The sequence below is a fragment of the Hibiscus syriacus genome, unplaced genomic scaffold (assembly GCF_006381635.1).
Source record: "Hibiscus syriacus cultivar Baekdansim isolate YM2019G1 unplaced genomic scaffold, ASM638163v2 tig00110788_pilon, whole genome shotgun sequence".
NCBI classification, from domain to species: Eukaryota; Viridiplantae; Streptophyta; class Magnoliopsida; order Malvales; family Malvaceae; genus Hibiscus; species Hibiscus syriacus.
In genome coordinates, this window is record NW_024062863.1 from 2,670,451 (window position 1) to 2,688,387 (window position 17,937).

Sequence of the window (17,937 nt, forward strand, 5' to 3'; positions counted from 1 at the left end):
CTTAAATTTCAATACATTAATTATTAATTTTTTTTAGTTATAAGAGTTATTGTTCGTGTTTTATTTATAACTCGATTCGTATTTAAATTTTTTTCAAATGCAAGTTGAGTAAAAAAATTTGATTTTTTGAGTTGAATTTTGTTCCCCTGTATATATAAACACTCAAAATATGATCTTGGGATATACCAATCAAGCTTGTACCCAAATAACCGTTATTCAAACCAATGAAGACGTCATTTCCTTCAGCTGAACAAACGGTCATAAATAAATTCCAAGTCTAAAACACAGCAAGCAACATTAACGATCCAACAGAGATTTGAATTCCGTTTGACAGAATATAACAATAGATAAAACAAGAAGATGATGATAAGCCTGCTCCGAGAAAACGATGAACAGAAACAAAGTTTACAAAGTCTCGGCTGCAGGTTCGGTCACTCCAAACTTCTGCAACAACTTACTCATCGAATCGGGTGAGCAAACCTGGTACTTCACATTCCCGGAAGGTGTGAGGAAAACCTCAGCCAGTTCAAGCTTCTCCGAAGTAAGGCTCGTGCTGTCCATGGTTTTACTCAGCACTTTCAGTGCAAGTTGCACGGCTTCTTCCCTCGTGATCTCGTCCTTGTAATCTTGTTTTAACATCGACTGAGCTGCTTGATTATTGGCACCGATAGCTGCAGCCTTCCATCCACTGTAGTTCCCACTAGGGTCACTCATGTAAAGTTGAAATCCGTAGTTCTTGTCCCATCCTGCAAAAAGAAATGAAACACCAAAAGGGCGGAGACCGCCAAACTGCGTATAACCCTGCTTTGTGTCGCAGAGAGATTGAACCAACTGTTCAACAGGCATTGGCTCTTGGTAAGCATATGTGTAGCGTTGTGCTTGCACCCGAGCAGTGTTGATGAGGATGTTTGCATCGGACATTATTCCCGCTACGGCACAAGCAACATGATCATCAATCTTGTACATCTTTTCCGTAGACATGGAGGTTTGAAGAAGCTTGGAAGTAACTTTCTTTTCACCAACCAAGACGACACCATCCTTTGATAATATTCCGATTGCAGAGCCAGCATTTCCAATGGCTTCCATTGCGTACTCTACTTGGTAGAGACGACCTTCGGGGGAAAAGATTGTTGTGCGGCTATCATATCTCCGAGACATTTTTGTTAAGGCTAATATAAAAAGTTATCTAAAAACAGAGGAGAAAAAAGAGCTAGTCACATTGGAACAAAGGACAACATATAGTTTTTCATTCAATCAAATCAAATCCATTTTTACCATGGCAATTTCTTTCTTCACACAGAGTTAACCGAGAAGATAAACGCCACTTAGAGCAGCAAAAACATATAATGAGAGACATCCACAAGCCACACTTCTAATTCACGCATTAATCATTCAAAATGCAAGTAATAGAAAGCAGTTAAATGTGTAAATCAAGCACATGACATGGCATCATAACATCCAAGAACGAAGAGAAAGTAGATTTTCCAAAACTGATGTATGCACGCCGAGCGATCTTATATTTATTATTCTTTTTAAGGAAGCAATCTTATATTTGTTATATATTCTTTCTCCTTCATTTTCGTCAGTTTGAATCTGAAAAAGGCAGAAGGTTTTTCAATTTTCAGAGACGTTTTGAACTCCACCAGTTCTGTGTAGCACCCGCCCAATCCAAATTGCATACGGAAAACCCTAATAGAATATCTTAACTGATATAAATCTTCTCTGTCCCTTTCAGATTTTTCTTTTTTCCCCTCTCAATCCTTCATCATACTCAGTCAATTATCTCAAAGTAAAACGCTAGAATAAACCTGATGGAAGAACCAGAAAGCTACCAAGCAAGTATTGGATCATAAAGACATAAATTAACACCCATTTTAACTCGCAAATCGCCATGGATATAAATACTCTAAAACATTTTTCAGTGGACGGTTTCTCAAATTTCAAACAGATTCAAGCATCCATCCAAGATCCAAACAAAATATTGACGAATCAATTAAGAAAAAACTGGGCACTGACCTTAGGCTTTCGGCTTTCCGACGGTAGTAGAGAGAGAGAAAGTGTGTGTGTTTTTTTATTGGAGCTAACTTGAGCAAACGGCAATCCATTTTGAGCTGCAGTAGAAGTGGGCTGGCCCAACTATCTTGTCTAAATTGAACATATCCATATCTTCTGGTCCATGCTTCAAATTTATTTCTTGTTGTCCGATACCCAATGGGATCTAATGTTAATTAAGATTAAAGATGGCCAATTTATTTAAAATTTATGAGTTTTAATCTGAACTATCATCATTTTTTAAACAAGTACGGGTTCAAGATGGATTTTATGAAAGAGAGAGTCATGATCGAGGAATAATCAAGTTTATGATAAAAATTTATCGATCGAACTTGATAAAGGATAATTATTATAATTTACGTATAAAGAAATAGAAATGACTATTCAAATCAGTTGGTAGAGTGCAAGGTTCTTAATCTTGAGGTCGTGAGATGGAGTCCTACGGAGGACATTTCATAATTTGGAGGTCTCCCACAAAAGTTGTTCTCAATCTGGTGTTGGGGCAGTCTACTATCCTACCTCTCGCTTACCCTATTATATAGGGGAATAAGGGTCAACTAATTTTACATATAAAGAAATAATTATATACCCTCTATATTATCTTTTCAATTATTTTTCTATTTTATCGAATAAAAATATAATTTGAATCTATAAATTTGTATCTTAGAATTCAAATAGGTAAAATATCACCACATGTCCAGATAAATTCAAATGAGAACCTCTAACTACTGAGTTGAAATTGAGATGGTACAAAAGATAACTCGTCTTCTCTCAACCAAAAATAATATCCCTCGATAATACATCACACATTTCATCGACAAATTTATTTAATTTTCCTTTTAAAGCGACAACCCTTAATTTGGTTTTATATTATTACAAAATTAGGAGAAAATGACGTAAGATATAAAATCTATTCTATAATGCCAATTAATAAAAACACATTTTTAACATGACTAAACAACCTCAACGAAGAATTTATTGTTATTCTTTAAAATTTTAGTTTCGAACATCGCGTATATAAAAGTATGAGCATTCACTATCAAATGATCGAAATACTTTAAACACATACTACTCTTAATCACCCCATATATATATATATATATATAACAAATGGGTTCTTATTTTTTTTTCCTTGAAAGAGATACCACCTGAGCCATTTATTGAGTAAATTAAAAGAAAAAGTGACAAACAACTGTCTATGAATTGTGAAACAAACATTAAATAACGCAAAACCATGAAAACAAAATAGCAAATTAAGGAAAGCTAAGAGGTTATCATATATAATATAAATCATTAAAACTTTTTTTTTTTGAAAATTAAGGATTCTTTTTGTAATTTTTGTTTAAATTTCTGTCCTTCAAGATTATTTGTGACCTTTTTTTTTTAAAAGAAATAAAAGCCCTTAATATTGATTCTTGAATTGGCCATTACCGTCTCATGTAGTCAACTTGCATCAAACCACTGAAGCAGCAATAATCCACATCCATGTACTTGGAAAATATATATAGAAAACTACACAAAATCTAGAGCTGGAAAAGAGGTTCAGGATTCTACTCTGAGAACATGATATTGACAACTTGCAGCTCACAAATATAAGTTATCGCTTTGTAGGTTAAAGGTTCGATGTATCGAAAGTGCAGCAGGGCCTCGGCTCAAGTATCTGAGTCCTATACGAAATCTATATCCGACTAATGTAAATTTTAACTTAAGCATTATCCCGAAACAGAGAAGAAAAAGATGGGAGGGGGCATATCAGGGGATTGAAACATATTTTCTCCTCTCACGGGAAGTTGGAAGAGACAAAGAAGAGAATTTACTGCCTCGATTTCTGCAGAACACTCACTGCACTCAAAATATCTGTCAGCTGTTGCTTAGTTTTAGCTTTCCACTTCACCAAGTCCTTCAACATTTCCTGTCAAAAGAGGAGATTCCAAATTGGCCCTTCACATCACATGCAAATCCATTGACAGTTTATCACGAGCAAGATTATAAAGATTTATAAGTATATCTAAGAATCATATGCATTGGAAATTCACCATTTTATGTATGTCTGAAAAAACCTTTGTTTGACATCACCTCAACCAGAAACAACGAATTATTGAGATCCATCTTAGAATTGGCAGTTACAGATGAATCAGGTGTCACATTAACTTGGTCTTCCCCTTGCCTCCTAGGTACTCCTAGCTCCTGCACAGTGCTGTTCATAAAACAAAAGAGAGCAGCACCAACGTTAAGCATGATAATCTTATCTCAAATTTGGTCACGAATGTTTCATTACCTCATTATTTTATCCATCTCTTCATTAATCATATCCAAATCTTGAGCACAAACGGGGTTTTCAAAGGGGCTAGGACCAGTTCGTTGCCATGCTAGTGGAGCCAGATCTGAATCTTGAACTACATCCTGCCCGAAATTAATTAGCTCTGGATTGTCTAACCAGGGTCCCAAGTTACCCCCTTGAAAATTGTCCAGGTTGGTGCTCTCCAGCCAATCTTCCCATCTTTCAGAAGTTGAAGGACTAAATATAGTGCATTGCTTTGATGCCTGCAGACTGCTCAATGAATCTGAAATTTCCAGCATCTGCTGCTCAACTCTAGCTTTCCATGTCATTAGTTCTTAGCACAAATTTACTGATTGAAAACAGGGTATTGTTACCTTACCTGCATACCATTCAATGAGCTTGTAAACTCCATCAGGCGTTTATCTGTGTTTGCTTTCCATTTCACCATTTCTTTCTGCATCTCCTGTGCAATAAAGAATTCAAGACCAGCAACTTATCTTAATGATACAATTAAAATTTCATTTCAAACTATTTCCACATTCACCTCAACTGAATTAGCTTGATCTTGATCTTGATGCTTGAAAACCAGCTCCTGCATATCCCTGTTTGCAAAGAATATAGGGTAGTTGAGATGATAAAAACAAAATAATCAATAGCTTCATCTTTAAAAACCATTACTTATTTTTCTCACCTCTTCATTTTTGCCATTTCTTCCTTAAGTAGTTTGAGTTCCATAGCACAAGAAGAAGCCTGAAAGGGAGCCCCGTCAGGTTTCTGCCAAAATGGAGAAACCCCATCCTCCTTTCGCTTGTTGGCCAGGTCAGCACTCTCTAGCCAATACTCCATCACTCCACTAGTATTGTAACAACGCCGAAACCTATCAGTACCACCAGGAGCTACCTTACCATCAATGTGCTTCAGCAGATGGTCCAAGAGCCCAGTATCACCAATAAGTTTACGGGCTGCCATTCTCAAAGCAGGCCGAGATATTGGATTCTCATACACAGCCCCTTCAGCCTTCATGATCTCTAACATGCTTTCTTCAGCCAGATTATACCTTCAATATTCGTAGCAAATATAAGAAATTTTAGCATGAACAGAAGGGAGAATTAACCAGTGGGTAAATGAGTTTTCACCTTTCAGCAGACCATCTCTCTATAGAATTTTTATGTTTGTTTTTCTTTCCCTTGTTAGAACCATTACTTGGGCTTTGTTTCGCACATCTGGCAGTCTTTTCTTTTCTCAGATGGCTGGAAGAAAGGCACCTTCTCTTCCGTACTTCTGGGCATGAAATCAACATTGTTTTCACATGTTTTTTATCATCTTCATCATATTCTTCCTCGATTTTGCCAGGTAACTGTTTAACAGGGCTATCTCCTAGAGAGCTGAATAATTTAACTTGCCGGCAGACACCCCGCTCTGCCATCCTGTACTACTTCAGTTCAAACCAACAAAACCCTTTCTCAGATCTTTCAGCTATTCCTTCACAACTTCAGCACAGTTCTGACACACCCATATTTACAGTTACAAATAACACTGAGAAATTTGACTAATGCAAGCAACAATTCTCCTAAACATGAACATCCTCAGAGAATAAGAGCAGGGATTAAAATTCCTGTAACGTAGTACAAACTGTCTTTTAGATCACTTTAGCCATCGTACTTTGATATAATTCATTAATGGTTCTACCCCGAACCTAATTTTCTTGTTCTTAGTTTTACTGGTTTTCATTTTCTTTACTATATTTTGTACTGTATCATATTTGGATCAATATACTCATTACCTCAAAGCATTTCAGTTCTTAATTACAAACAGCAAAATAAAAAAATTAAAATGATTGCAATATTTTTTTCAAGTACTACAATTAATAAATGATCTCTAGAAACCGTAGAATATCTGAATTGAACTTGGAAACATAAACATTTGAATGGATTGGATTATTGCCTCCACAAGCCAAGGTGTAATCCTACGAAACTAAAGAGGAAACAGAAGCAGTGTTGAGGAATACCGTAGAGAATCTTTAGGAGACCAAAAGCACCTTCAAAATTTTCAAAGCCAAACTAGAGTTGGGACATCCCCACCCTTAACCCCGGGAAATAAAGCAACCAGTAAACAATCTAAATGGACTGCCTTAGTGCATCGCACTAGAAAAATTTTGATGTGAAGCAAGGTAACAAAGAACAGAAGACAAATAAAAAAGGATATGCATCTGTTGGCCTATCGCCTTCACGTTGTTTCAATGTTATGCTCCTTCTCAAGCCCTCCCCTTTGGTCGATCACTCAATCAACCTGGTGAAGAACTCTAGCTCTATCACTGAATGGACCACCTAAGGAAAGCCAGGAAAGAAATGCAGACAAAAGACAACAGATTCTTCCATTTGAAATTGATCTATCTAATCGGGAACTTTAAAAAGTTAGTCCAATGTAAATAGAGTATTGAACTATAAAGGTATTGCAAACCCAACAGGTGTCCCATTCACATCCAACCCAACCCAAACCCCAAGCCAAGGGTGAAGATAAGCAGCACCAAATTTAGAATGTCACACACTTAACCTTGACAAAACCAATATAGCATGATTCCTTGATTTAAGCCACCGGCCCACCCCTGCCTGTGAAAGGCAGTCAACTAACTATTACCCTACACATGCAGGCCACTATACAGTATTACTAGTAGTTGAATAGTTGTTCAAATGCAGTGGTTGTTGTGTCCTAGACAAAGGGGTAAAGCCGTAGAAGTACATTTCTTCTCAAACCAGTATTTTATCCGGAAAATCACATTCAAATAACAGGACAGCATAAAAACTTGGTGCCTTCGTCTAGACTTCAAAGCCAGAAGCAAAGCACCACCACCATTCTCATAGGTTCAGTAGCAATTCCCTAACTCTAGTTATCCACAAGCTTAACCACGTCTTTTATTTTATCAGTAATTACATTCAAAGATCTTCTAAGCCAACAAAGTTTTGTCGCTTACATATAACCTGACCCCACTGCCCACTATATGTTATTTGACCAACCAATGGTGCTTTCCAATTAATCAAAAGGTTTCTAGAATCTAAAGTCAGCTTCTTCACTGAAAGTATTCCTCTTCCAGTGTAAAACGAAATCAAGGGCTTTTGGAGAAAAGGATCAAACTTCTACACAAAGTTCTCCAGAGAGAAAAAGAATCAGAAAATAAAAACAACCCACTAAAACATCAACTTTCAATTCGTAATCTTATTTCCCTGGTTTTTTTCCTCTCTTTTTTTCTGGCAACCAAGCAGAACAGTGGATGAAATAATTTACATTTGAGGGGGGAAAAGAAAACGATTGGCAAACGAGAAATTACGGCGATGGCGGAAGAGAGAGGGTTACCTTGAGCAATAATGAGAGGTAAACACCAACATTCAATCCATTTTAAAACCCTAACTTCTTTTGCGGAAAAGAATGTTAAATGAAATTAAATAACAAAAAAAGTCTCTTAAATTCAATAAGAGAAAGTGCTCTAGTGATTTTGGAATCAGTTGACAGATAAATCTCTTAAAAGAATTACCAATAAGAAAGGAAAATCAAACAGAAAGGCTGAATAGGCTTAAAAGGAAAAAACAAATAAAAACTATGAGATTATAACGTAATTTTTCAACAAAAAAAAACTCTTTTAAGGGAAATGATTGTGATGAGGATGCTGGTGATAGCAATGATTTTTAAAAATTCCTGGTTTAGTCTTTTAAAATTGATTTTTTTATTATTTATCCCAAAATTATAAATAAATAAAAAAACTCTACTGCAACAATAATCTCATTCCCCTAATTAATTCTAGAGCACCCTCATTTTGCAATTTTTTTGAAGAGTATTATTTCTCTAATTCAACCGACATATTAACTCACCTTTTGTTAAACACGTAGCCACGCTACTTCAGTACGATGCAAAATTTAAAAGTAATGACTATAATGCAAACACCCTAAATATTTAAAAACTATTAATAATTTACCCTTATGTATAGACTTTGATTCGGTCCAAGTCATCCTATTGTTGGGTTTAAAAAACGAATTTTTTATAATATTCAAATCCGAATTCGTCTAGTTATTTTAAAATTCATGTAGGATTTAGATGATGGATATCCGATGGTTAATTATTTAATAAACAAAGGATAAACCATTTAAGTATGGATATTGTCATCTAAAGGCTACTGGCTTTGGGAATGTGCTCCAAGACACAACCTTTTATTCCATTCCATTAACTAAAATAACTATCCTACTAAAAAAAACAGGGTCAAATCTTCCAACACAACCATGACTGGGTTTTGCAGAGTGCATTCAAGAACGGATGCAAACTACTAAAGGCAACAAAATCGAACCTAGTATCTGTTGCATCGAAACTGCATAAGATACTATCAGTCTGCAGTTGTTCAGATTATATAGCAAAGAAAATAAACCCGAAGCCTTAATCGATCAGTCGACGGTCTAGATGAGATGCATTCGATAATGTGTGCACAATAGAAAATGGAAACCATAAATAGGAAATCAACTAGTGAAGATGTTCAATACACTGAATATCAGAGCAGGAGCAAGCAAGAAGCTTGAAATGCAATTCAGCTGAAGCCTGAAGGTGAAGTTATATATTAATAAATGCAGTGATTCATTCGTGGTAAAAGGAGTTATGCAATGACAATAGTTCAGATAGAAATGCAGTTCACATTTTACTTTGGCCAGAGAGGTATTTAGTATGACGTCCCTGTGCAATAATTTTCCCAGTCTTTTTCTTCCGAAACTCGACAGTCATGACGGCAACAGTCTTCCCAACACGCAATGCCTTGGCCTCTATCTCAATTTCCTCCTGCATGAGCAGCAATATGCTCATTAATAAATGCCTTTATGTATCGGTTCTTTCTATAGATGAATTAGAGCTTTATTTTCCTCGAGAAAGAAACATCAGAAAGGCCTTTAAATAACTTTCTACATGAATTCCAGCATAGAATCATAAAGAGCATCAATGCTTTTGTTAGATAATTTTATATTTGGTCGTATATGTGATATTAGTCTTTTGTATTTATATTTCATATATAAATATAATAGTAAGTGTTTGTAATTATATTTTATATATTAATATAATAGTAATTGTGTTTAATAATATTAAGTGTTTAAACCCTGTTGGTTAATTAAAGAGACATTTTAATTCATATTGATGGAATGTGAATATGAATAGATATGATGTTAACATGAAGAGATATGAAGTTACATAATAAATGTGATGTTAACATGTATAAATATAATCATAATTGTGTTTAATAATATTAAGTGTTTAAATCCTATTGTGAAAGGATGAGAATAACTGAATATGAAGAGATGTGAGTTGAACGTGAAGAGCTATGATGTTAATATAAACAAGTGAAACTCTTCAATAAAAACTAGGTCCTCTCTCTACCCATAATACTAAGGGGTCAAGTGAGAGAAACTAAGCTCTTCCTAATCGGTCATCTTTAACATAAGTTTTCTCCAAAATCAAATTGATCAAATACTAAAGGGTCAAGTGAGAGAAACCAAGCTCCTCCTAATCAGTTATTTTCAACATATGTTTTTTCTTGATTATTTATTCTAATTGTGAAAACCATAATGTTCTAAATCCTTGAATTAATATGCACAGATGATTTGCTTCGATTAAGTAATTCTAATTGCTTTTTCCGCCAAAACCATTTTCTCCATCATACTAAATGGAACCACATTTTTTTTTCTTTGAGTGCATGAGAGGGCTCCTCAAAGCTGCTTTTACCAGAGCCCAAGTGCACTACCCTAAGGCTTAAACTTCTATAACAAAGAAATGTTGGATTGAGATTTTTTGAAAAACCGAGGTCTCTGGACTTTATAAAACGTTATTTTTCCAACAAAATGTATCCCGTACAATTGAATGCTCATTTATGCTATTATTTGCTCGTGGATCACAAATTCAACTGAAACTCCATCATCAGATATTAGAGAGCTACAAGGAAAGGACAAAACCACCAGAAATCACTTTATATCACAAGGATTTCATATTCAAACGCACTTCGAAATGAAGTTCAGGCCATGTTTCATACATGTTAACCATCAAATAAAGTTAAGAGCATGTTATCCACAACTCAACCAACAGCAAGATACGGGGCTTGCAAGCCCTGTTGTGGAATTCGGGTTAATTTCCACCAATAATAACAAATTCACCTTAAAAACTATTATCTAGGTGACTAGTGTGAAAACGATTATACTAAAAAATCACCCCAAGGTAGATTCCAAGGAAAGAGTGGAGGGGTCACAATGGTCCCTCTTAAAATCCACTCTCCTTAGACAGAACTACCAAAACAAGTAATTTTAATAGGACAATAATTAACAACAACTATACCCAACAATAGCTATTAAATAGACATAAAAGAGAACACCAAAATTTAACGAGGTTAGGCCAAAATTATGCCTACGTCCTCGAACACTACTAAAATAATATTTCACTAATAGAGGAAATATTACAAAGAGAGAGAAAGAGTACAAATAGCCTTTAATATAGAATAATGCTTATATTTGTGGGATATTAAACTAAGGAGGAGGGCTCTATTTATAACAAAAGAATTTCCCCTCCTCCTTATACAAAACCAATGTGAGATTCAAAATTTGCCAAAAAACCAACAAATCTCCACCTTGGCAAATTCCACACACATCTCTCAAAAAATCCAATCTTCAGTAGTGTCTGCAAATTCATCTTTCAATTTGTAACAATATTTGACCAAGTCTAAACAATGTTTAAACTTGACCACAATTACCACTTTTGTCAACATATCAGCAGGATTCTCAGTGGTCCGAATCTTCTGGATTATGACTCCACCTTTTTCTAGAATATCTCGTACAAAGTGATATCGAACATCGATGTGCTTTGTCCTTGTATGGTAAACCTAGTTCTTTGCTAAATGAATATCACTATGACTGTCACAATGCACTTTGATGTGCTTCTGTTCCATTCCCAATTCACCAAGCAACCCTTGAAGCCAAATTGCCTCCTTCACATCCTCTGTAACTTCCATATACTCTGCCTCTGTAGTAGACAAAGCCATTGTTGACTGTAAGGTGGACTTCCAACTGACTGGTGCTTTTGCAAATGTAAACACATAACTAGTAGTTGATCAACGCTTGTCCAAATCACCTGCATAGTATGAATCACAATACCCAACTACACACTGACCATCTTGTTTGTCCTGCTGAAAGACCAAACCAACATCTACGGTGTTCAGAATATACCGCAGAATCCATTTCATAGCTTGTCAATGCTCCTTTTCAGGATCATGCATATACCTGCTCACAACCCCAACTACTTGTGAAATATCGGGTCTCGTACACACCATTGCATACATAAAGCTACCAACATCACTTGCATACGGAACCTTTGACATGTATTCCCGTTCTGTATCATCCTTAGGTGACATGGATGCATCGAGCTTGAAATGAGAAGCAAGAGGTGTATTAACTGGTTTTGACTTCTCATTTATGCCAAAACGTTTTAGTACCTTCCTCATATATTCTTTCTGAGACAAACAAAGTCTCCATAATTTCTTATCCCTTGATATCTCAATGCCTAGAATCTTCTTCGCTTCACCAAGATCATTCATCTCAAAATCCCTGTTCAATTGAGTCTTTAGTTTCACAATTTTTTTCTGACTCCTGGAAGCTATCAACATATCATCAACATAAAGAAGAAGATATATATAGGATCCGTCTTGTAGCTTGCGTAAATACACACAATGATCATAATTACTTCTTGTGTACTTCTGCCCTATCATAAACTTGTCAAATCGCTTGTACCACTGCCTTAGAGATTGCTTCAATCCGTACATCGATTTTTATAATTTTCACACCATCTCTTCTTTTTCAGCAACTTTGAATCCATCTGGCTGAGTCATGTAGATTTTCTCATCCAAGTCTTATGTAAAAATGCAGTTTTTACATCCATCTGAACTAGTTCCAAATCCAACTACGCTACCAAAACCAATAAAATTCTGATGGAGGAATGTTTTACAATTGGAGAAAATACTTCATTATAATCAACTCCCTCCGTTTGAGCGTAGCCTTTAGCCACCAATATTGCTTTGTTGTGGATGTTATTCTTGTCAGGAAATCCATCTTTCTTTGTATATACCCACTTGCACCCAATTGCCTTCTTTCCCTTCGGAAGACTAGCTAGTTTCCACGTCTGATTCTTTTGAAGGGATTGCATTTTTTCATTCATGGCGATCCTCCACTTTTTATGTTCTGAACTTTGGACTGCTTCATTAAAAGTGGCAGGAACGTCATCAATTATAATTGGTGATGCAAAAGAGACCATATCAACATAACGAACAGGTTGTCTAATGGTCTTTTTTCCCTTTCTAACTGTAATTGATTCATGTTGCTGTGGAGGTTCTTGGGTCTGAACCTCTTCTTCATATGACTTTTTTCTTCCATAAGAGAGTCAACATCAATTTCTTTACTGGCTGGGACAATTCTACTTCCTTCAAACTCCACCTGTCTGCTCCAATTTTTCTGAATTCACCTTTCTCAACATAGTAGATTCATCAAAGGTAACATCCCTGCTGAAGATTATTTTCTTTGTTTCTGGACACTAAAGACGATAACCTTTCACACCAGAGGTAATCCCCATAAAGATCACATTCTTTTCTCTTGGATCCAGCTTTGAATCCTTAACATGGTAGTATGCAGTGGAACCAAACACATGTAAGGAATCATAATCTATAGCAGATTCTCCAAACCATTTCTCTAATGGTGTTTTACCACCAATAGCAGTCGATGGTAAGCGGTTGACAAGGTGACAAACATAGACCAAAGCCTCAGCCCAAAATTCTTTGCCTAACCCAGCATTAGACAACATACACCGAACATTCTCCACTAATGTCCGGTTCATACGCTCTGTCTCCTCATTCTATTGTGGTGTATATCTGACAGTGAAGTGCTTGAAAATACCGTATTCTTCACAGACTTTCATAAATGGATCATTTTTGTACTCTCCACCATTGTCTGTACGGAGACGTTTGATTTTTTGCCTGTTTGAGTCTCCACCATCCTTTTCCATTTAAGGAAAATCCTAGCACCTCATCCTTTGTCTTCATTATATACACCCAAACTCTTCGGGGAAAATCATCAACAAAGGTGACATAATAGTGTGTTCCTCCCAATGAAGTTGTCTTGGAAGGCCCCCATACATCTGAATGAACATAATCTAAAATACCTTTAGTATCATGGATTGTTGTTCCAAATTTCACCATCGTCTTCTTCCCTTTGATGCAATGCTCACAAAAAACTAATTTTCAAGCCCGGGCATCATTCAATAATCCTTGATTTATCAGCAATTTCAAGGATTTTTCACCAACATGCCTCAAGCGCATATGCCATAACCTGGTTGCTTCAGACTCCTGTTTATCAGTAGAAGCTGCCACTGCTGCTGTCCCAATAATTGTACTGCCCAGAAAGTAATACACATTGTTTCTTTTCTGGATTCCCTTCATTATCACCATTACACTAGAGATAATCTTCATAATCTCATCTTTTGCCCTCACTTCTAAACCTTTTGACTCTAAGGTTCCCACAGAGATGAGATTTCTCATTAAATCTGGTACATGATGGACACCTGTTAAGGTGCTGATTGATCCATCCTGATTCCTCAAGCGAATTGAACCAATCCCAAGTGTGTCAATAGGGGAATTTTTTGCTGTGTAGACAATTCCACCTTTTAGTTCTTTAAAATAAAAGAACCATTCTCTATCTAACAGCTATGAACTGGAACAGCTGGTTGATGACGTACCAGCGAATGCGAAATCTGAATCTGCATCAATATACTCGATCACATTTGATTCTGAGACAGTTTTTCCCCTTTCAGGTTTGCCTTTATTCTTTAGCTTGGGGTATTCTTTCTTTTAGTGCCCTTTTTCTCGACAAAAGGCACATTTATCTTTGCTCAATCTGGACTTTGACTTCGATCTCCCTTTCCTTCCTTTACTCTGACTCTTCGAACGGCCTCTAACAACAAGAGCTTATGCTTCGATACTTGTGTTTTCTTGTTTGTCTTTTTTTCTCAATTTATAACTATACAAGGCAGTTGTTACTTCACTGAGAGACACATCAACCTTCCCATGAAGTAGAGTAGTTTCAAGATACTCAAACTCATCAGGAAGTGATCCCATCAACATCAGAGCCAGATCTTCGTCTTCAAAAGTCACATCTATATTCATCAGATCAGTCACCAGCTGATTAAAGCTAGAAATGTGATCATTCACAGTGGTACCTGGTACATAGTTGAAGCGGAACAATCTCTTTTTCATGTAGAGTTTGTTCTGACCGCTTTTCTTCAAAAATTTCTCCTCCAGTGCCTTCCACAATTTACTTGCAGAAGTTTCCTTAGAAAATGCATACTTCTGCTCTCTAGAAAGACACAATCAAATAGTACCACATGCCAATCTATTGATCATCTTCCATTCTTTCTCCTCAACATCACCTGGTTTCTCTCCTTCAATAGCAATGTCTAGACCCTGCTGAAATAGGGCATCTAGAACCTCACTTTGCCACATGCCGAAATGACCAGTGCCATAAAAAATCTCCACTGCAAATCTAACATTTGTCACAACATTTCTTGCCAAAATTGAAGATTAAGATGTTGTTGATGACGATGTGGATGTTTTTGTGTCGTCTAACATTTCTGCTATAAATTTTATTTAATAGCTGTCAATTTGGAATGTCAATTAGCCCAAGGAAATTTTTTTTCTGATGTGGAAGATCAGCTTAAGCCGCAACCACATAGCATATTAAAATAAACCAAGAGCTCTGATACCAATTGTTGTGGAATTCGATTTAATTTCCACTAATAATAACAAATTCACCTTGAAAACTATTATCTAGGTGACTAGTGTGAAAACGATTGTACTAAAAATCACCCCAATGTAGATTCCCAGGAAAGAGTGGAGGGGTCACAATGATCCCTCTTAAAACTCACTCTCCTTAGACAGAACTACCAAGACAAGTACTAAAAATTGAACTACCAATGCGACACTTGGGAGGGAGACTTATTTTTAGACTACCAAGTATCCAATAGCAAAATTGAGCGCGGCTATTCTGAATAAAGCCATGTCAAATCCCCAATAAGGAAAGCTCTCCTACCGCCTGTGTTCTCTTTTCATAATACTCGAAACCAAGACTTACTGAATTAGCATCTCTTACCCCCTCAAAGCAATAGGCGTTGGCCTGGGAGAGCTAAACATCCCCCATGATCTAAAACAATTATCAGGAATTAACAAGCTCTAAGCTCTCTAAACTAATATCAATCCACTAGACTTATTCTAAGATTCCTATTATCAGAACTAGGAGAGCGATGATGAATCATTTTTCCCATTTTTCTTTTAAGGAAATTCAAAAGATTCGAATTAAAAGATCAATTCAAGCAACCAGGAAAAATAAGCAAATTCGGGAAGAAAATGGATAAAAATATCAAAAAAATAAGTAAGAGAAAGTCATTAACACCAACATAGGCAGCATCCAAGTAAGTAATACTGATTTCAACAGAAACTCCAGTATGAGCCACTCCATAGGTGCAGATAACAACCGCTCCAACTAAATCCACCAGCTATGCCGTGGCTCCACCATGCAAGAAATTACCAGCGTTGTTTTAGCACATAGAAAAGAAACCTAGATTAAAAAAAACATCAATAATCAATTAAAGTATCGCTTTAGAGCAACACAAATCAAATTTGTATCGATGAATTGAAATTGAGAGAATATACCAGCAATCGAGGAGGGACTTTCATGGAGCAAATGACTCGGCCCTGTTCGATGTGGTCAACATGGAGACCTTGCATGATGAAGTTCTCGAAGAATCTGGAAGGCATGCCATTAATAGTCAAGTCGTTCTTGTCATCGTCTTCGCCAACTCCTTTCTCCAAATATTTCTTCACGGTTTCCAAATCTATTGGAAATTTTTGGCCGCTCTCAAGTATTATCTATGTCGTTCAGGTACTGACATATCATTAATGTTGATCGGTTTACTTAAGCTGTGTTCCATAACATTTTAAAGGTAGTCCAATACCTATGCTTATTTGGATTCCTTAATTAATCCAAGGCATTTACTTAGAATAGGACACAAGGGTATTTTGGTAATTTTGGTGTTCAGTTTTATTCCATTCCTTTCAGAGCTCGAAGATATCCAATCATTCTTGATCTTGGTGGTATTCTTGGGTCATTTCTATTATAGGGGTTTTTTGGTCATTTTACAGATTTAGTGTATTTTAATCATTTCCTTCCGTCTGATCTTAATATTAAATTCAATCTTATCATTTATTTCAGCCCTTTCGAACAATTCTGACAACAGAACACCCACGATAAATTGTTCTTCAGGTATTTACTCATAACTCGGATATTTCTGGGTCAAGTGCCTTCTTAGATTTTACAAACAGAATATCAGGAATTTTTCTGCACTAAGTCAGGATCTTAACAATCAAATCTGTACTTAATCGAGTTAAGTACAAATCCTCTAAGTATTTTCTCATTTAGGGTCAACTCAGACTATTCTACCTCTCAATGGCATTTTAGTAATTTCTTAACTATTCTACACTCTCTGATCTTGAAATGATTCCCTTAACAGACTTCTAGTATCCTTCACAAACCCTCATAGGATTAAAAATCAGTTATCCATAATTTCCAAGTAAAACTAACATTTCTTATGCACATCAATATTTTTATCAGATCAATATGTCTGTAAAAACCTCTTATTCAACTTCCATATTCAAATCTTGGCTTTTTATAACATAAGGGTATTTTCGTAATTTTACCCTACAAGAGTATTCTCATAATATCTCATCCAAGTATCTTTTAACCGTATTCAGATCGAGTGTAGAAATTAATTAACTACACAAATAAGACTAACATTATCTTAATCATGCATTTACCAATATTTACATGTTCCATAAAGCATAAAGAGGTAGTAAAGTATTACCTCGATTTCCGTGTAATACTGATCGACCATTAAATTCCATTCGAACACCCTCGATCTTGAAATCATCTTCCAATATTTCCTCGGATCCATATCAACATAAATTACATAAAAAACGAAACTTAATTCTAAAAAAAGGATCGAATCAGATGATAAATCAGTAAAAAATAGCTTATCGGATTTGAATTTGATGAAACGGACTTCGGATTCGGATTCAATACGTCAAAAGCATAAAATATGACTTTTCAAAAATTTGGAATTTTTGGTCAAAATCAATGTTAACGGGTTTGACTGGTAATTTTGAGGCCTTCGGGTCCGAATTTCGAAAAAATGGACTGTGGAATCGGATTTGGAACGTCGAAAAACGTCAAGATAAGTATACTCGGTTAAAGTCAAAGATCGTTTAATGCCCGGTCAAAGCTGGTCAAAGTTTTGGTCAACTGTGGTGAACGGTCAACAGTCGACCATTTCACACAAATATCACCCTAACAGAAATTAATTACCAAATTAGCCACATTCTACAAATATTTACTAAACTAACACCCGAATTTTACACAAATATCACCCAAACAGAAATTAATTACAAAATTATCACCCAGACGACGCCCACTTTTGGGGTGGCGCGTGCGGCGCGTAAACAGTAA

The 17,937-nt window shown here is 36.0% G+C and overlaps 2 protein-coding genes across 10 annotated transcripts; both read right to left on the reverse strand.

Moving 5' to 3' along the window:
- Nucleotides 1-229: 229 nt before the first annotated feature.
- Nucleotides 230-2,100, reverse strand: LOC120140702 (proteasome subunit alpha type-4-like). 2 transcript variants are annotated; one of them, XM_039155687.1, is made up of 2 exons: nucleotides 2,014-2,100; nucleotides 230-1,190 (listed from the first exon to the last, which is right to left on the reverse strand). In XM_039155687.1, exon 2 carries the CDS (start codon nucleotides 1,156-1,158, stop codon nucleotides 406-408), a length of 753 nt encoding a protein of 250 aa, XP_039011618.1. In that variant the 5' UTR covers nucleotides 1,159-1,190; nucleotides 2,014-2,100; the 3' UTR covers nucleotides 230-405. The 2 variants fall into 2 exon arrangements, with proteins under 2 accessions (XP_039011618.1, XP_039011619.1); XM_039155688.1 differs by having other exon boundaries at nucleotides 230-1,186; nucleotides 2,017-2,072.
- Nucleotides 2,101-3,596: 1,496 nt separating this feature from the next.
- LOC120140701 (protein DYAD-like) lies at nucleotides 3,597-17,546 on the reverse strand. 8 transcript variants are annotated; one of them, XM_039155684.1, is made up of 8 exons: nucleotides 17,536-17,546; nucleotides 7,818-7,848; nucleotides 5,470-5,839; nucleotides 5,025-5,390; nucleotides 4,878-4,935; nucleotides 4,331-4,796; nucleotides 4,129-4,249; nucleotides 3,597-3,993 (listed from the first exon to the last, which is right to left on the reverse strand). In XM_039155684.1, the coding sequence occupies exons 3-6, from the start codon at nucleotides 5,757-5,759 to the stop codon at nucleotides 4,704-4,706; spliced, it is 807 nt and encodes a 268-aa protein (XP_039011615.1). In that variant the 5' UTR covers nucleotides 5,760-5,839; nucleotides 7,818-7,848; nucleotides 17,536-17,546; the 3' UTR covers nucleotides 3,597-3,993; nucleotides 4,129-4,249; nucleotides 4,331-4,703. The 8 variants fall into 8 exon arrangements, with proteins under 8 accessions (XP_039011615.1, XP_039011612.1, XP_039011617.1 ...); XM_039155681.1 differs by lacking the exons at nucleotides 7,818-7,848; nucleotides 17,536-17,546 and adding an exon at nucleotides 7,685-7,779 and having other exon boundaries at nucleotides 5,470-5,836; XM_039155686.1 differs by lacking the exons at nucleotides 7,818-7,848; nucleotides 17,536-17,546 and adding an exon at nucleotides 7,685-7,777 and having other exon boundaries at nucleotides 5,470-5,765.
- Between the last annotated feature and the right edge of the window lie 391 nt (nucleotides 17,547-17,937).